At 43.6% G+C, this 18,013-nt stretch overlaps 1 protein-coding gene across 1 annotated transcript in view; it reads right to left on the reverse strand.

Annotated features, from left to right (window-relative positions):
- ALK (ALK receptor tyrosine kinase) overlaps window positions 1-18,013 on the reverse strand; it is a 676,514-nt gene that overhangs the window by 180,501 nt on the left and 478,000 nt on the right. Inside the window, exon 5 of the mRNA XM_047745310.1 lies at window positions 6,039-6,166. Coding sequence (XP_047601266.1) covers window positions 6,039-6,166 — 128 coding nt within the window. The remainder of the gene's footprint in view (window positions 1-6,038; window positions 6,167-18,013) is intronic.

Below are 18,013 nucleotides of genomic sequence, written 5' to 3' on the forward strand. Positions count from 1 at the left end.
ACTTGCTTTGTGTAGATGGGCCATCACCAAAGTGTATCAGCCTTGTACTTAGTCCTAATTGTTTAAGGAAGGTATAGTTATGTAACAATTTTTGGCTATCACATGTTGTATAAGCACAGAATGTTATGGATCATAAAGCTGGAATTAATAGGAGAGTTGAAAATCAGAATGTCCATCAGTTCTCAAACCGTGTTTTATGAAACCCCCTGGTTGTGGTGGGGCGGTGGGTGTCAAGGGCTGTGGAACAAAAGTGGGTTCTGGGCCCCCCTGCCATCACTTCCCCTGGGCAGCTCTGCTTGCCTAATTTTATATACTGGACTTCTATCCAGGACTTTATTTGAATTAAGCATTCAGCTTCTAAAAAATGTTTGAAGTCCATAGATCCAGTTTAAATGCCAGCATTTTAGGCCCAGAGAGGTTAAGATATCTTCACATCCCCGGCTCTTTCAGGACATGTGTTTTAATGTATCCGTGGGGGTGGGACTGCTTTTGACGCTGTGGATTCCTTCCCCTTCCTACACGACCGAAGTTAATGAAATAACCCCTGATGGGGAACACAGAGGGTTATGACATCCTCTCTGCTGAGCAGATCAGAGGAGGTAATGTGTCTGAAAGTGTCTCAGTAGAGTAAGAAACCAAGAGTGCTTCTTGTTGAGAAATCTGCTCATGAGCTCAAAGTGGTTCTGACCTAGGAAATCTCAGATGTGATTCTTGTAGGTTCACGAAACAGGATGGAAACCATGGGGACCGGCGGGAAAATGTATTTAGGCTCACACAGGTGTCATCTTCAGCTCCTTGATGTTCATGGATGGAGGGTGGAGGGGCCCACCAGTGGGCCAGTGGGCAGCGGTACATTTAAAATACCTCTGACCAACCAAGGCAGGGAGAGGGAAGTTCTGAATCAGCTTCTTAGAAAAACCGAGAACTTGACAATCATGACATGAAGGTAGAAATCACACGGGACTGGGCCGGTCAGTCATTTAGTATGTCCGAGTTTCAGGTAAATAAATCATTGAGTGGTCTGTTCATTCAATTTCTACCAGTGAGGGAGGCAGAAGAGATGCTTTCCAGCAGGTAGCAGTAACACGCGGCAGCAAGAGTATGGATGCTGGAGCAGATGACCTCTGCTCTAGTATCAGCTGTGAGACTTGGGATAAATTACTTAAGTCCTTGTGCTTCCATTTTCCCATTGATGTACTGATAATGATAACACATACCTCATAGCACTGTTGTAAGGATGAAATGAGTTACTATATGCAACAAGTGTAGAACAGGGCTTGGCACACAGAAGGTGTGAGATGGGTGTTTGCAAGAATGCATATTCTTTTTTTTAAAGATTTATTTTTATTTGTTTATTTATTAGAGAGAGAGCAAGCACACATGAGCAGGGAGTGCAGCAGAGAGAGAGGGAGAAGGAGAAGGAGAAGGAGAGAAGCAGACTCCCTGCAGAGTGTGGAGCCTGACACAGGGTTTGATCTTACCACCCCGAGATCATCCTTGGCTGAAATCAAGAGTCAGATGCTCAACTGACTGAGACACTCAGGTACCCTCCCCACCAGCTATGAGCTTCTCAGAGGTGCAGTGTTTTTCAAATCTTTTTCAAGAAGCTAGTCCTGTCCTTTTTGACGTGTGTCTCTCCATTGGCTCTTCTGAACATGAGGTGTCCTGGTGAGTGTCCTGCACAGTTCTACTGTTTTGGACTGTCTGCTAAAGACAGATCTTTGTCAATGGACTAAGGGTTCCCTGGGAGCCAAGGCATGGGTCTCTGGGGGCTGATATCCTTCCCATCACTGCCAAATATACATACCGGCTTTTTTAAGAACAGGGAAAGACCTATTCTAAGCAATTTCCACCTATTGCTACCTCCTTTTGGCAGGAGTAGGGTAATAGTCCAAAGCTATAAAAGCAGGAGCCGCATTTATCAATTGGTTGATTAACTAACAATCAGTCAACCAGTATTTAAGTAGTGTTTTCTATGTGTTTAGCACTGTGTTAACTGTCCCCTGGGGAAATAAAAGAAATATAAGACAAGATCCCAAACCTCAAATTAGGGCCCCAAAATGACTAACTGGGAAGTAATTGTAAAACAACTACTAAATTTAGATGTAGAGAACAAAGTATTTAGAGAAGAATTTCTATGGCTATGAGTGATGTTCTGGAGGGTTTGGGCCCTAAATTGGACCCTAAATGATGAATCTGCATTCAAAACAGAAGGGACCAAGCTGGTTTTCTGTAGACTGTACCAGTCTGACTAGAGGGCGAGGGGTGTGGGAGAAGAGAAGGCATAACATTGGACAGGTACTGAGACCAGATTGTAAAGCTTAGAAGTCAGGCAGAGACACAGGGAGCTTTCCAGGCAGGACTGAGCAGTGGTGAAAATACCAATGTCAGAGTCAAGATGGCCTTGATGTCACTTTCAGCTCTACCACCAGCCGGCTGGGTGATCTCTAGCCCATCACTTTACTGGACCCAGGAATGAGTGAGATGGCCCAGTCTAGCCCCCATATTTCTGATGTGGGAGGCAATAAGAAGTTTCTGAGGTCTCATGAAAGTGCCACACGGAAAGAAAATTTGTGGCAATATGTGAAGGATGGGTAGTGATATCAGGGAGACCAGCTGGCTACTGTCAGAGTCCATGACTGCATAACAAAGGCCTGGAAAAATTATGTTGCTGAGGAAATGAAGTCAGAAGGATAAATTCAAGAGACAGCAACAGTAGCATCTAGATAGCAACAGATAGGATGAAAAGCACCCACAAGTCTAGAGCCCGGGGCTTGGCCATTTGGGTATAGGAATAAGAGAACGAGTCAAAGATAATTCTAAGGTTCTGGCAATGAATTTAAAACCCCCAACCTCTAGGCACTCAATAAGCTGATAGAACACTGTGGACAGAAACATCAGCTTAGTGGTCAGACTGACTTGGGATTGAGTTTGGTTCTAACTTTCCCTAACTGAATGATCTGGGCAAGTTTTGAAACTTCCATGAGCTTCAGATTCCCCACCTGTAAATGAGGACAACAGAACCTGCTTTATAGCATTATGGTAAAGGTCACAGGAAATAACACACTTAAGAAGGATCAGCATGTCCCTTTGCACATGGTAAGGGTTCTGTTGACGTTGGCTTTTATTGCTTCTTAACTGAGCAGTTATTAAGCATTACACACTGTGATAGCTGTCAGGATTCAGAGAGGAAAGAGGCAGGGCCTCTGCCCTGATGAAACCCACAGATAAGTATCATCTCCTCTGCAGGGAGAATTGTCCCAACATCCCCTGTAAGGCTTCTCCGGATAACTAAAATGGCGCCTCTCTTTACAGAGGTGAAGGAAGAGCTGTAGAGTTCTACAGATGTGTCTCCTTTCATATTCTGCCTGTATCTTATCAGGAGGGGACCAAGTTACTATCAGAAAATAGACCTGGCATTCTGTAGACCTATTTATAACATGGGCTAATATGTTACCATCCCTGTTCACCCCCTCAAAGATAATACACCTCTCTCCTTATCTCTTTCCTTTCATGACCTGATCAAAGCAATACATCAGAAAATGCAGACATTTGTCTGCATCAAATAAGCCTTGAGCGTACCTCTGAAATAACTCTTTCCATTTAAAAATGTGAGTGTAGTTTTAGGATGCTTCTTATGTTTGCAACTTGTCCACACCAACTGATGTGCACCTGAAATTGTTCCATGATGGGAAGGAGAATTAGATGTTTTCAGGAAACACAGGAGTCCTTTTGTTTTTCTCTGCTCTGTGCTTTACACATTCACACTTATCTCTTCATACCCATTGGTGGCCACAGGAGTCCAAATCAGAGAAGGAGTGCAGAGAAAGTCTGCTTCTCCATGGAGATAATCTGTTCTTAGACATGAGCCTCTGAAGGAAGGTAGCTGGGACAAGAACCTTCCTAGGTCTCTTGGCCAATTTACCTTCTCTAGAGAATTAGAAACAGATTTCTTTTCTCCTCCTTCTAAGAGACTGTCCTGCCAGAAGACATACTTTTTGGAGCATTAGAGAAAGTTAGAGACAGCAACTCTCTTGGTTTCATAAGGGTAGAGAGGCAGACAAGAAACAGGTCTTTGAAACTCTGCAATAAACTCACTGCAAATGCAACATAAGATTCAGAGGAAGAATTCTGTAGGTGAAAGGGAGTTGTAGGGGGGAGGGAAGAAAAATGTGCATAACTGGTTGAGAGCCTTGACTCAGAGGTATGAAGAATTTTTGCAGGAGGATGGGCTAGGCCTGATAGCTGGGGTTTTGTAGTCTCTTATTCCCTTTTCCTGTCATTGCTCAAATGAGATGAGGCCAGTTTTGGGAACGGATACCTTCTCCCTGTCACATTCCCGTTAACTGGCTCCATTTCAACAGATGGCCTCTTTGGGACGGTACACAGACTCTTGACATCAGCAAGGATTGATGATGTCCAGAGCCATCCACGAATCCACAACTTTGTGGACATGGAAATATTTGTACAAGCTCCTGGCTTTCTCCCAAACCACATGCTTCTTATACATTGCCTCACATCACAGGTTAACCACCTTTTCAACTAGAACTGAAGTTCAATCTATCACATTATGATGATTTTCCTTTTTCCTCACACATAAACCCGTTTTCTTTAAAGGGGAAAAAAACACTTTGTGAAAGTTCTTGCAAGACTAGCAATGAGTGAAGAAGCACAGCAGTACAGGAAACTGGGTGGTCAGGGATGTCCTGGGGGAGTCCCCTTCGTATAGCACCTTTAAGAGGCCCAAGATTCAAAGCTGGGCTTCTACATGCAACAGATTTCTGTGTGTTATGAGCCTTCATGGTTGTTCATGAACAGTCTAAATTGAGAATTTCAGTCTAGGAGCACCATAGGCTTCCTTCCTCTCCATACTTCACTCTTGGTCCTCTCAGACCACAGATTCTTCGGCACACAGAAGAGCTCCCCTCCCTCTGAACCTCTGGGCAGAGGCAGGGCCAGAAGAGCAGCAATAATGAGAAGAACTTCTTCCTGAAGATCTGTATAATTCAAGCCCATCTCCTAAACCTTCCACATGTGGGAAACAATAAAGGATGTTTAATGTTATGACCCTAGGTCTTCTGGACAATCAAGCAAAGGTCAACCTTATGTATCTGTGGATGATTGATTTCCCCCTGTTTACCAATCAGACTTGAAGCGTTGTCGAATGAAAGATACATAGGTGATCTTGAAAACAAGAGTAGGTCAAAAACTCTTCAGAGGGTGAGGGAATAAGCTTATCAAAAACCTATACAGATATAATTACTGTGATTGAGTACTGCATTCAGTTCAGAGTTTCCTGACAACAAATGCAAAAAGGAAAAAAAAAACAAACAAACCCAACAAATTATTCTTCAGGAGACAGCTGCTTTTTCTTGGTAACAAGTCTTGAACATGAGACTTACGCAAAAGGAATTCAATGACAGAGCAGATCATGTCTTAATGGTATTTACAAAATAAGGAGAAGATTTCATATATAACCATTTCTCAAGTCACCCCTTAATAGTAGCGGGAATCAAGTCATTAAAAATACTTAGTCATAAACTTTGCCTCAGGGAAAAGAAATAAAATGATCACCATCAAGTTGGTGGGGTAAGGAGTGAGTAGAGATACAAGTGAAAGAAAAATGGTAGAATGTTGGTAATCGTTGAAACTGGGTTGAGGGTATATGTGGGGCACTGCACTGTTCTATTTATTTGCATACATTTGAAATTTTCACAATAAAAAACCCAACCCAACCCAAACCAAATCAAAACAACATAGCTGAAAGCATCTGGCAGCCAGAGAAGGTAAGATGATACGTTCTCTAACAAAGACTATATTCTGTTTGATGATGTTTTAAGGTAAGTAGGTATAAATAACGTTATACTTAATCTTTGAAAGTTGATCAGCTGGGCTGTGGAGCACTTGGCTATGCACAGAACCAGTCCCATGGCCCTGTAGACTTTACTAGATCAGCAAGCACATACCCAGCTAATTGTGCTGGCAGGTTATGGACAGCAAGCTCTCAAGGAGGGGAGGAGAAAGCCAGATTCAGATACCTTCACTGCAGTTCTTCAGGGCAAAGAAGTCCACCGCAGACAAGCTTCGGTTTCCACTCGAGATGTATTCCAGGGCCACTCGGAAGGGATTCTCTGGGCGTCCAATTCTCCCCTGAAGCACCGTCCATCTGGTCACATTGGAAAGCAGAGGGGAAGAGCAGAGAGAAACAGTGATGAGAGGCAGACCTAATTTGCACAGAGATTCTGTAGTGATTTCTGGGCCCACACTCTTTGTGGACACCACCAGATGCAACCCTAAGAGGTTCTGAGAACGACGACTCTGACAGCAACACAAATGTTTCCTTCTTATCCAGCTAACCCAGAGACCCGCTCCTCAAACCCACTGTAGCCACTGGTGTTTCTTTCGATATTCTTTTAGGCAACTGCAGACTGCTTTAGTAGTTAATCTTACAGGAAGAGAATATATGTACTTAAGAATCTGCTAGCAGGGCACCAGGGTGACTCAGTTGGTTAAGTGGCTGCCTTCGGCTCAGGTCACAGTCCCGGAGTTCCAGGATTGAGACCTGCATTTGGCTTCCAGCTCTGCAGGGAGTCTGCTTCTCCCTCTAACATTTTCCCCTCTTCTGCTCTCTCCTGCTCTCTCTCACTCTCTCTCTCTCAAATAAATAAATAAAATCTTAAAAAGAAAAAAAAGAATATGTGCTGGCAGAGTGAAGGGATACTCTTCAAAAACATGTATCGGTGTACCTGTAATTATCCTTGGAAAGAATTTTGGCTTTCAGAATTTATTCTGATCCCAAAGTCTCATAACCCTTGAGTTTGCTCTGTGGTCACTTACGGGAAGCGAGCAAGGGCTATTTATTTACTTTAGGAAAATTAAAGTGCACCGAAGCATGTATTTTGGGGTAAAAGGTACCTAAGATTGGTATGAACTCTGCAAAAAGGTGCAAACAGAAGAAGATAGAAGGAGGTTGAACAGTGAGCTCCACAGCCATCTATGATCAAGGATACAGACACTGCTGGAGAGCAGAGAATAAGCTGAATGAACATTTTTTACACCTCACTCATGCTATTAACCTCTTAGAATAACCTCCTGTCACTGATTGAAACATCAAATTTACTTTCCACCATTGATTCAGGTTTTTTAAAACATATATAGTTATGTTGACATTTTGTGTGGTGAATGGAAATGACCTGGACTACTTCATATTTTCTTCCTTTAAAAAACAGTTTTCTTGAGGTATGATTGACATACAATCAATTGCATGTACTAAAAATGCATAGTTTGGTGAATTAAAGGGTATGATTCGATGAGGTCTGATATATGTATACACCCATAACCCCCTCACAATGTTTCATAGTGTTCTACCACGATGTAAGGTCTGCGGTAGGCTGGCCAGTACATGTGCAAAGGAATTTAGGGAAGATTCACTTTCTGTTAAAACAAACAAACAAACAAACAAACCATTTAAAGCACCCATTCCCTGCAAGGTATAAAGTGATGCTCAACATAAAAAATATTAAAGATCTAACCATTCAGCAAAGTTGGCAAAGGAAACTAAAAGTCACCCAGAAGGTCATTATCTAGAGATAACCATAGTCACCACCCCAGTGTAGCCTTTTATTTACACTTTTATGCAAACAAGGCCGTCTCCCGCGTGCTCAACGTGACTGGACTTTGCCATTCAGTGGTATGTCAGGAGATGAGAAATATAGACTATGTGATGAGTTCAATATTGCAATTTTAATGATTTGTGTACTGCTTCTGAGTTTTCCTCTTTGCAATCACACTGAGGCTAGCCTTGTGCACTTCTGTAAATACTGCCTTAGGACAAATTCGTAGAGCCCAAGTTCAAGTGCATGCACACTGGAAAGTCTGAGCATATTGTCAGTCCTCCAGCAGTGCCTCAGAGAGCCTGTTTCTCCATCTGCTTGTTAACACTGGATCTCATCTCATCTTTCCCGTCTCTGCTGCCTTTTGGTGATGAAGGCGTTGCCTAAGGCAGTCCGTGGTCTTTCAGTGGGGCGCCCCTGTTTGGAGTCTCTAGTCCTGCCACGTTGTGGGGCACGCAGTGGGAATCTGCTGAGCGAAGGAGGTAGTTTTGTTCTCTAACTATGCTCTTCTGTAGTTAATTCAGATCACCGGAGCCAATGCTTCAGCCATTTAATACAAGTGTATTAAGTTTCCCCACAATAGACGCTGTAGAAGGGATTATTGCTGTTGTAAAGTTTGTTCCCTGTTACGGTACCCAGCAGGATTTCTATCCAAAATAAAACCGGTGCACTTGAATAAGCAAAAGGAGGCCTTTCGTTTAAATGTGGAGCTGTCAAAGAAATAAATACATGAAAAGAAAATGTAAACGTGGGGTTCTTAAGAAAACAAAGAGAGCAGAATTTTTCTTGTCCTTCTGAAAAAATAAAGAACCCTATTTTTGAGGAAAGATGGTAGACAAACGCCTGACTATTCAGTCTGCCAAAATTGTAGCTCTCTGCTGCAAGGAATGATGGATTTTAATTCCAGGTACACTGTGGCCCTTGACAATGATTTCCATTTCTATATTGGCACTAGCCCTCTGGATAAATGTGTCAAGAGTTTTAGGAATTAGTTTCTGAGTTACTGATGCAATAACTTTTGTCTGAAATTCTCTGGCCTCCCATAGTTTACGGCTGCAGCTTTAATAACTTTCAAAGCAGTTGCCAAACATGTATTTTATGACCAGGGAAGTTGGGACAAGAAAAGGGCAAGCTTGTACCTAGGGTCAGCTTTGTTGAAGAGACAGCAGAAACCCCAGGAAAAGCAAATGCAAGTCTCTTTTCTTTCTGACTCCATTTTCTTTGCTCATATCCCAGCAGTCATGAAACTCCTGTATCCGGGTTCTGTTTCCCTCTTTGGCTGCGGCAACTCTACTTGTGTTTGCAGAAGGGTGGGTTATGTTCTGACCTAGATCCTCCTAGAGACCAACGGGCAGCTGTGTCCAGGGGCTGGGATTTGTGGCTGTCTTAGCCCTGGTGCGCCAATCGATCAACGTGACAGTGTGGGGAGTCCATCTGGATTCTGGGAAGCCAGAAACACTGTATGGTCGGCCTGTCACCATCCATTATCTTCCAGTTGTCTCTCTAGGGTTCTCCACTTCCAGTTTTGGCTCTGCCCCTCAAGTATCTGATGACTTTGAACAAGGCCCTTTACTCTGAATGCCTGAAATTTTGCATGTTTTCTGATCCATGTATTCTCAACCAGAGAAAGTGTCTCCAAATTTGTGTTAATTTGCTGAGGAAAAAACAAAAACAACAACAAAAAAACCCAGATCACACATTTTTGCTGAGTGGCTACCTCATACTGAATAAATTAGAACCCATGCAAAAAAAAAGAAAAAAAAAAGTTAGGAAGGCTGTTTGTTTTGTGAATATCAAGGTCCATTTCTGACCTGGAGACTAAAAATAATAGATAGAAAGGCCACTCAGTTGGGAGCTGAGTCCTGGGTTCTGGTTTTTATCTGCTCAGGTTAGGGTAAGTTCCCGTACCTCCTTGAGTTTTAGTTTCTTTGTTAACAAAATGCAAGGATTGAATCAAAGTTCTCCAGGGTCCCTTACTGATCTGGTGCTTATACTTCTCTAGCAATTTGTAGGAGGCCTAGTGACAAAACACTTTCTGAAAGCCCTGAAAGCTGTAATGCACAAATAATGTTCTACAGAAGGTGGGAGAAATGATTAGTCAAAGAATTACAGATTTATATCTATAAAGAGACGAAGTTCGATCCTTTCAGAGAAACGGAGCAACTTGCCCAAGGTCACACCTTTGGTGACCTGAATACCAAAGGTCAAAGTCAAGTATATTATTGCGCCCAGACTACAAGGACAAGAGACAAGGCAACCTATGGTTCAGTCTGTAAATTCAGTCACCACTCCATATAACTGGAAGCCTGAAAACAAAAAGGGAGATGTCTACTTTGCATTATTAGAAGAATCACCAGTTTGGGTTTTAAGGATACACAGGCAGGCCACATAGTAAAATACATCATCAGAAAATGCACACACAAACCAGAAAATCCTAAGAAGCTCTGACATGGTCAGAGGCATGGTCAGGTCTCCGCCCACTCCATACCAGGTTAGTTTGTACATGTTTAAAGGAAATCATCAACACATCTGATGTGAAGCAAGCTGCTGGTGAGACTGAAGGGTCAGCATCCATGACTCACAAAGGATGAAGGCACAGAGTTATTTAAAGTCCAGGGGGAAGGGGAAATTTTTGATGGCCCGTGAGGACTATGGAGGGCAGTTGATAAGAGAGAGGAATGTGTGTTACTTTGCTGCTGTGTGCTATTCTAATGGGTGTGATATTGACATGGGGCTGGCTCCCAAAGCGAGCCTTGGAACCCTATATCCTATTCAATGGGATGCCTTTTCTGAGATGGTTTTAGTTGTTGGAATATCCTGAGGCCTGGAGTCAGTTCTCAGCTCCACTACCAACTTAGCTAAGTTGGCAAATAATTTAACTTAGCTAAGTCGGCAAATAATTTAACTTCTCTGATCTTCAGTTTCCTTAGTTTTTTTTTTTCTTTTTTAAGGTTTTGTTTATTTATTTGACACACAGAGAGAAGTCACAAGTAGGCAGAGAGACAGGCAGAGAGAGAGGGGGAAGTGGGCTCTCTGCCAAGCAGAGAGCCTGATGTGGGACTCAATCCCAGGACCCTGAGATCATGACCCGAGCCGAAGGCAGAGGCCCAACCCACTGAGCCACCCAGGCGTCCCCAGTTTCCTTAGTTTTAAGATGGAAATCATAATGTCTAGCTCACTGGACTGTTGTGAGGATTTGTCAGAAGGAGGTATGCGAAGGAACATCCTTTTGGGAATCTCAATAGTGGAAGCTATTTTTACAGAAGACCCCAGCTTTCTTTATGGAATGGCACTGGTCCATGAAACTATCAGCATCTCCACTCGTTTACAAGATTCAAGGGGGAAAGGAATGTAGGAAAAAGAAAGGGAGAAAAGCATTCGTAATTTATTAATAGCAGACACCCTATTTATTTAAGCCAGAAAAGAAGTCTTCATTTTTAAACAGATCTTCATGTGTTAAGCACAGCCCAAAGAAACCGTGTTCAAATACCCATACAACAAAACATATTAGTGACTATAGCAGGAGGTCAACATTCTGTGCACAGCTCTCCAGGGGTACTGATCTCACTTTAGAGTAAAAGCCTCTTATTTATCTTTCTGTCCTCTTGGGGCATGTGGAAAGATGCCTTGTGTCTAGATGTTGGTTAGAACTTGTTGGATTGAATTCCATTTCTCAGGTATTTTTTGGTGTTTTATTGCACACTAAATAAAGTATTAAATGCTCTGGGGATCCTAAGGGTTTAGGATTTAGCTTGGCACTCTTGGAGCCCACAGACTAGTGAGAAAGAGTAAGTAAATACCAACATTTATAATGAATGGCAGTATAGAAAACTAAGTGAGTGGCATCGGCATTATGTACATTTAAAGCTTAGAGGGCAAAGTGATGTCCCAGTTTGGGTGATCACGAGAGGTGTAACTTGAGGATGGGTTATGAAGGGAGGGCAGAAATTGGGAAAAGGGAAATGCAGAAAGAGAGGTTGGTGTGAGCACATGAGAAGAGGCCATATAGACTGTGTGTTCTGAGAACAGGAGGTCTAGGCTGCCTGGAGTCAATGGTTTCCATTGGTCTCTATAGGAAGGAGGTCCCCTAGGTCTTTCACACTCCTCCATAAAGTTAAGAGTAGTAGGTCATTCATCATTGTGTCTCTAGACGCCGTATTTGTTGAACAAGAGAACAAATACATGAACACATTTCTGTTAAATCAGACAAGATTATGACATTCTTGGATAAAAGTTGTATTTTAGTGGAGCTGAGTTCATCTGAAAGTTCCTGTCAATTCATTATTCATTAGCTATCATCCATTCAGGTAATAATGACTCCTTCCCTGTACGGAGGAATCTAAGGACTGGGAAAGTTTGGAGGTTGAGGGTTGTTTGCAGGTTGCTTCATCCCATAGCTCTTGGCTCCCCATTTGCCCACAGGTGCATTCTTTAAAGGGGCAGGGCCATGGGAAGCAGCTGTCAAATTAGCTCTTACCCAAGTACCCAAGAACCCAAGAAGGGACTCAGAGAATTGAAGTAATTGAGACATGGAGGGATCTGGGTGCTCCACTAGAAGAGGTCCTGTCTGATGTGGGAATGTCCTCTACAAGGCAGGTCAACCTTATGCCAAGTCACTGTGTATATCAATGAGAGCAGCAACAGCAGTTACTATGATTGAAGGCCTCCAGCATACTCTGCTTTGAGCTGAGTTGTAAAGGTTTATATATTTACTTGAGAGAGAGAGAGAGAGCTCATGAGTGGAGGGAGGGACAGAGGAAGAGGGAGAGGGGAAGCAGACTCCCCACTGAAAAGGGAGCCCCATGCAGGGCTCTATCTCCCAACCAGGAGATCACAACCTGAGCCAAATCCAAGATTCGTCTGCCTAACTGACTGAGCCACCCAGGTGTCCTCCCAGCTGAGGTTTAAACTCAGGTTAGCACGACTCCATTAGTCTTTAGGTACACTATCTGAAACTGCCCTTTTACGCTTCTTGAGGTTGGAAACTGAGTCTTCCTGAGGCTTTGTTCCCAGTGCTGGCCCTGGTGAATACGGCTGTGGGCCAGAAGCTAAAAGATGTGGTCATCTGCATGTTCTGCAGCGGTCATGAAAGCAAATTCATCCAGGTGGTGATCAGGCCCCTTGCCAAGACAGCCAAACCCCTGGGTTAATCAGAGGATGATGGGAACCACATAAATTAAACAACCAGCATGTCCCTATCTGGTAGAGCTCAGTGCCACAACTATCATCATTAGTGACTGTAGCATTGTCGAGGCTCAGGCCTTGTTGCTGACATTCCTTCATGTGTCTCTCTGTTAAGACTTTCTTGACGAGTGTCCAGGCATGCGTGTGAAGGTGTGAAGATTCTTGAGAAACAAGAAACTGAGCCTGTGGGAGTTCTTCTAGATCAATACAGGAAAAAAAAAAAAGCCAATTGCACTTTTCTCCCTCATCTTATCTTAAAGAAAAAAAAAAAAAACCACACATTACCTTTCAAATTTTCCTTAAAATATACCTTATAGTAATTCTGCAGCAAATATAAACCATTCAGCACTATTTTTTATCGTTTCCATTAAACCAGCCTGCATTTAGAGCATTTTTTATGGGAGACAGCAGGGGAAAAAATTCCAGATCAATGTAAATTTTAGTGGAAGTCCTTTGTTGCTTATTAATTTTCTGTAATAATAATAGTAATACTTGGTATGGGACATGGGGTCTTTTATCCAGGCACCCTTGGCTTTCTTATTCCCTTGCCCTTTACAGTTTCCCCAGAGTTAGACGGATGTGCCCTGGGGAGGATCAGATCTGGGTAGAAATGAGGTTTCAGGTTGATTCTGGAATGTGGCTCCCACTGGCCCATGGTGGCAAAGAGTTGCCTGGAGGCCGAGAGTGGCTTATGTCTCTGCTGGAGCAAAGGGGGTACTCACTGTGGCCACAGGTGGACTTGGTTGAGAACTTAGCTTGACAGCTGGAAAGTGGTTTTGGTTTACATCAGACATGCTGTACAGGTGACAGGGATCTGGAAGTCTGCCTGGCTTTCCTGGAGCGGGGGCTAAGAAAATGTTCCCAAACTTGTTTCTCCTAATTCTTCCATCAAGCTTTTGAGCAAAGAAAAAATGAATAGGCTCCTTTTCCTGACCTCTCTTTAGCTTCTTCTAATTTTCCTCCCTCCTTCCTCCTTCCCTTTTTCTTCCTTTCGAGGAAACATAGTAAGACCACAAACTCTGGAGCCAGATTTCTGGTTTTATAATTTCTATTCTGTCTCTTTTTGCCTGTGACCTTTGACCAGGTACCTAACCTAGAGTGTCTGTGCCAGTGTTCTGTCATTAAGAAGTGGGGATAATAATAGAACCTTCCAGAGGTGCTGGGAAGACGGCATGAATTAAGACATGGGGGGCACTCAGCTAACACCCCTTGTGTTCATGTTTCTCTTCTCTCCTAAACCCAGGGTGGCAGATGACCTTTCAGGGAGAGACCTTAGAAGAAAGTGGAATAGGAAACTGACCATTTGGTGGGATTTGGGAAATTTGGGGCGAGCCTCCCACTCCAGAATACCAGGATTTTCGAGGCCGCTTTCATTCCCTCCTGTGCAGGTGAAGAGGCAAAATGTACAAATGCAGATATCCCAGGGAGCATGTGCCCAGCACTTGGTGGGTCTGTGCACATGTTTATTTAAGTTCTTCGTCTTTCCAGAAGGGACTTAAGGGAGACCATAAATAAAGCTATTTTACTTTATCTCATTTAATATTCACAATAAATGCATGAGAAAGATAATATCACCCCCATTTCATAAGAAAATTGAGGCTCAGAGAGGCTTACACAACTTGCCCATGTAGTAAATGGTAAGAAGTGATACGAACCCGAGACCCTTTATCTGAAAACGCTCACGCTTCCCACTACATGGCACACAGGTTTACATTTATGCTAAACGTAAATGATTAGAAGGGCTTTTTAGTGGGTTGAGGGTGGTTAGTCCCTGAAGAACAACAGTGTGCAGCAAAGGATGTATCCAAGAAATATTTTGGCTTCTTTTCGATGATGCCCCAGACTACCCTATTCCTCCCCTCTTCAGACCCCAGGTCATTCTAATCCAGTTGGAATATGCAGGCTTGTGGGACCCACAGGGCCCCTGGTTGAGATGCTTTCCTTCATTCTCTATAGCAAGCCAGGAAGGGGAGATGGAGTCTACCTCTACTGAGCTAGCTCCTGAGTCATTAGGAGTGTAGACTGGTCATAGCCACAGCTGTCAGGAAGATAATGGTCGAAGAAATGTTCCTGACTGGATGCCATGTGACCAATCCGATTGCTGGGTCAGCCCAATCTCGCATTGCACATTCAGCAGAACCCCCCTGTGCCTCCTGGACGTTCCCGCTTACCTTTCAGGACTCCTCCACTTTCTACTCCCATCGCCCAAGTGAGACGCCTACGGAGAGTCAGTTGGGTTGTTCCCAAGCCTGTTGATGCCAGCTGTGCTCGTTCAGCTGACACAACGCGAGCAAGAAAAATCTGAATTTCTTTGTAAAGATGGGTAGTGACAAATCACTAAAGATAACTGCTTTTAAATTGGTATATATGGGGCAACAGAAAAGATCAGGAGGAAAAAATGTTTAAAATCGAGAAGTTTTCAGGTTATTCCCCAGGCATTTTAAAATGATTTCCATTTTAGAGGAATTGAACCTGAAAATCATGGATGTGGTGTTGTGGTGTCATGAACACTTTATGACAAGACAAAGCAGGACTCCAGGCAACAGGCCCATATTGGAAGCAAAGGCCTTGGCCCTACATCAAGAGGTTAGTGACTGAGCAGGTATCTAGAAGTCGTAAGTAAAGACAAATGTTTAAGGATGTCATTTGATTCACAAGCAACTATTGGTCCCAAGTTTGTTGTCTAGAGGGCTTCTTCTTTGTTCTTGGTTCTATTTAAAAAAAAAAAAAAAAAACAAACCCTGGAGGATTCACAGGTATTTTTTCTTCTTTTAAAGGAGGTTCCATTGATTACCAGGCAAAAACCAAGGGAGAGAAAAACCCAAATCAAGAGTAGAGAGTCTGAGAGTCCTGAAATTCCTCTTTGAGTTCCTCTGCATTTTGGGATTAGGTCCCACCCAAGCCACCACCTCCTCTAGCATCTGCTGAACATCCCCCATCAGGAAGGGACTCAGCTGGATTCTGGGCAAGGAATGGGGAAGAAGAGGGGGTTTTGTTGTTGCCACATTCCAGGAATCATTTAAAATTACAGAAGTGAGCACCAGAGGGGATCCCAGGGGGGTTCCCCATTCCATAGGCTCATCAGACACTCTGGCAGGGTGGGCCATGGATTTTCTCAGGTTAAAGCCCCAGGTGATCATTTTGCCTTTCAAACTCCTTCTGCACCCACCTGCAGACAGTAGGAATCTGGAATCTGGTTTCCTAACTCTGCTCCTTCCAATAACTTTTCACCACCATCTGTTCTTTCCAAATACCACCTCTTTTTCTCCCAAGCCAACTCAATGCAGGTAGTCCTTTTGTTTTTGTTTTCCTATAATACATCCTCCCCTGGGGAAATGATAAAGACAACACTGAAACCTGGAATGTAACTGTTTCTGTAGGATTCTTCCTTTGGCACAGTCTGCCTCTCGCTCAAGCTCTGATTCCTGAGTGGGGCTAGGGTTAGGGCATTTACCCTGTGCCCCCACCTGGACACCCATGATTTTCCAGGCCTGAAAGCAATCCTCCTTGCCCGTGCTCAAATTATAGCCAGTTGTCCATCTTTCTCTAGAGAGCCAGCCTAAATGACATTTGATGCGTTGATATATCGATTGGCTCAATATGAAGGCAAGCCTCTACACTAAGCAAAATGCTGACTGACGCCCAAGCTCAGAGGCTCCATTTGAGTCATGAATCTCTGGCCAAGTCAAGCCACCCTGTGGGGAAACTCCATATGGTGGGGAAGGGTTGACCATAAACTGCAGTCCTGTAAGCAAATTCTGGGGCTGGGATAGTGGTCAGCTGGAAAAAGCTGGAGGGGCCCTGACAGGTGGGGTCAGGATAGCCAGGACTTGTCATGGGAATCATGGGAGATGATTCCCCCATTCCACATGCTGTACCAGTCCCAGCCTTTTGCTGGGTGGCTATCCGGCCATCCACAGATGCAGAAGTAATTGCCGGAAGCACTGACAGACCATGTTCTAAGCTCCTTGGTGCACAGGGAGCTTGGCCCTGCTACAGAGGCCATACTGTATGGTGGCAAGTATTATGGATGATGATGTTGTTGTGAGGTCAAAAGATGGAAGACTGGCATGAATCTTGAAAATCACTATGTGCCTTCTTTCCACAGGACAGAGAAAGCCTGAACTATGTACCTCCCTCCATGGATAGAGGAGAGTTCCATTCTATACCTTGCGTCCTGAATCATCTCTTTAAAACTGAATCATAACCATGTTCCCCAATGCCCTTAGGACTTGCCTGTGCTTCCCAGAGCAGGCCAGGTTTCTTCCCTGCCTCGTACATGTGCTCAGGGTGTCCCTTATACCCCAAATATCTTTTCTGCCTTTTCTCTGCTGGGCTGTTCTTCACTGTAAGACTCAACTTGGTATCCCTTACTCATCTGACTCCCAGGTTGAACTGGGTGACTGCTATAGGGGAATAAGGGTGACACATGCCTACCTCTGCCCAATAGGTTTTTAGAAGAGCTTCTTGAAGGATGTGACATCTGTTATTATTGGGTGGTCCACTCTCGTCCAAGAAGGGATGACAGAAAGGGTAGTGTTATGTATTGAATTGTATCCCCCCCCCCAAAAAAAAAGATATGTTAAAATCCAAATGCCCAATGTCTCAGAATGTGACCTTATTTGGAAACAGAGTCTTTACAGAGGCGATCAAGTTAAAATGAGATTATTAGAGTGGGCCCTAATCCAATATGACTGTGTCCTTGTAATAAGGGGAAAATTGGACATAGAGACAGAAACATACAGGGAGAGCGCCATGAGAAGAGGAAGGCAGAGATCGGGTGACATGTCTACAAGCCAAGGAGTTTGAAAGATTGCCACAAGCCACCAGAAGCTAGGAGAGGCATGGAACAGATTCTTCCTCACGGCCCTCAGAAACAACCGAGCTGCTGATACCCTGAGCTCAAACGTCTAGCTTCCACACTGTGAACAATCAAGTACTGTTGTTTAAGTCCTCCAATTTGTGGTCCTTTGTTATGGTCTGTAGAAAACGAATATTGTTGGATAGCTCAAAACCATCCCAACTAAGTGAAGGAACAAACTTTAAAATATGTTAACCAGCTACATCTGAATCGTTATCTTTTTATGTGATGAGAAGCCTACGGACAGGCAGCCCAGTCTAAAAAAACAACTCATTTCTCACAAAGAAGCCCCCTTTTCCTTGAGGCCAGAAACAACATAGGAAGTTTTCCTACACACTTATTTCTGCCTGAATAA

This window comes from Lutra lutra, chromosome 9 (genome assembly GCF_902655055.1).
Source record: "Lutra lutra chromosome 9, mLutLut1.2, whole genome shotgun sequence".
In the NCBI taxonomy this organism is placed as follows: Eukaryota; Metazoa; Chordata; class Mammalia; order Carnivora; family Mustelidae; genus Lutra; species Lutra lutra.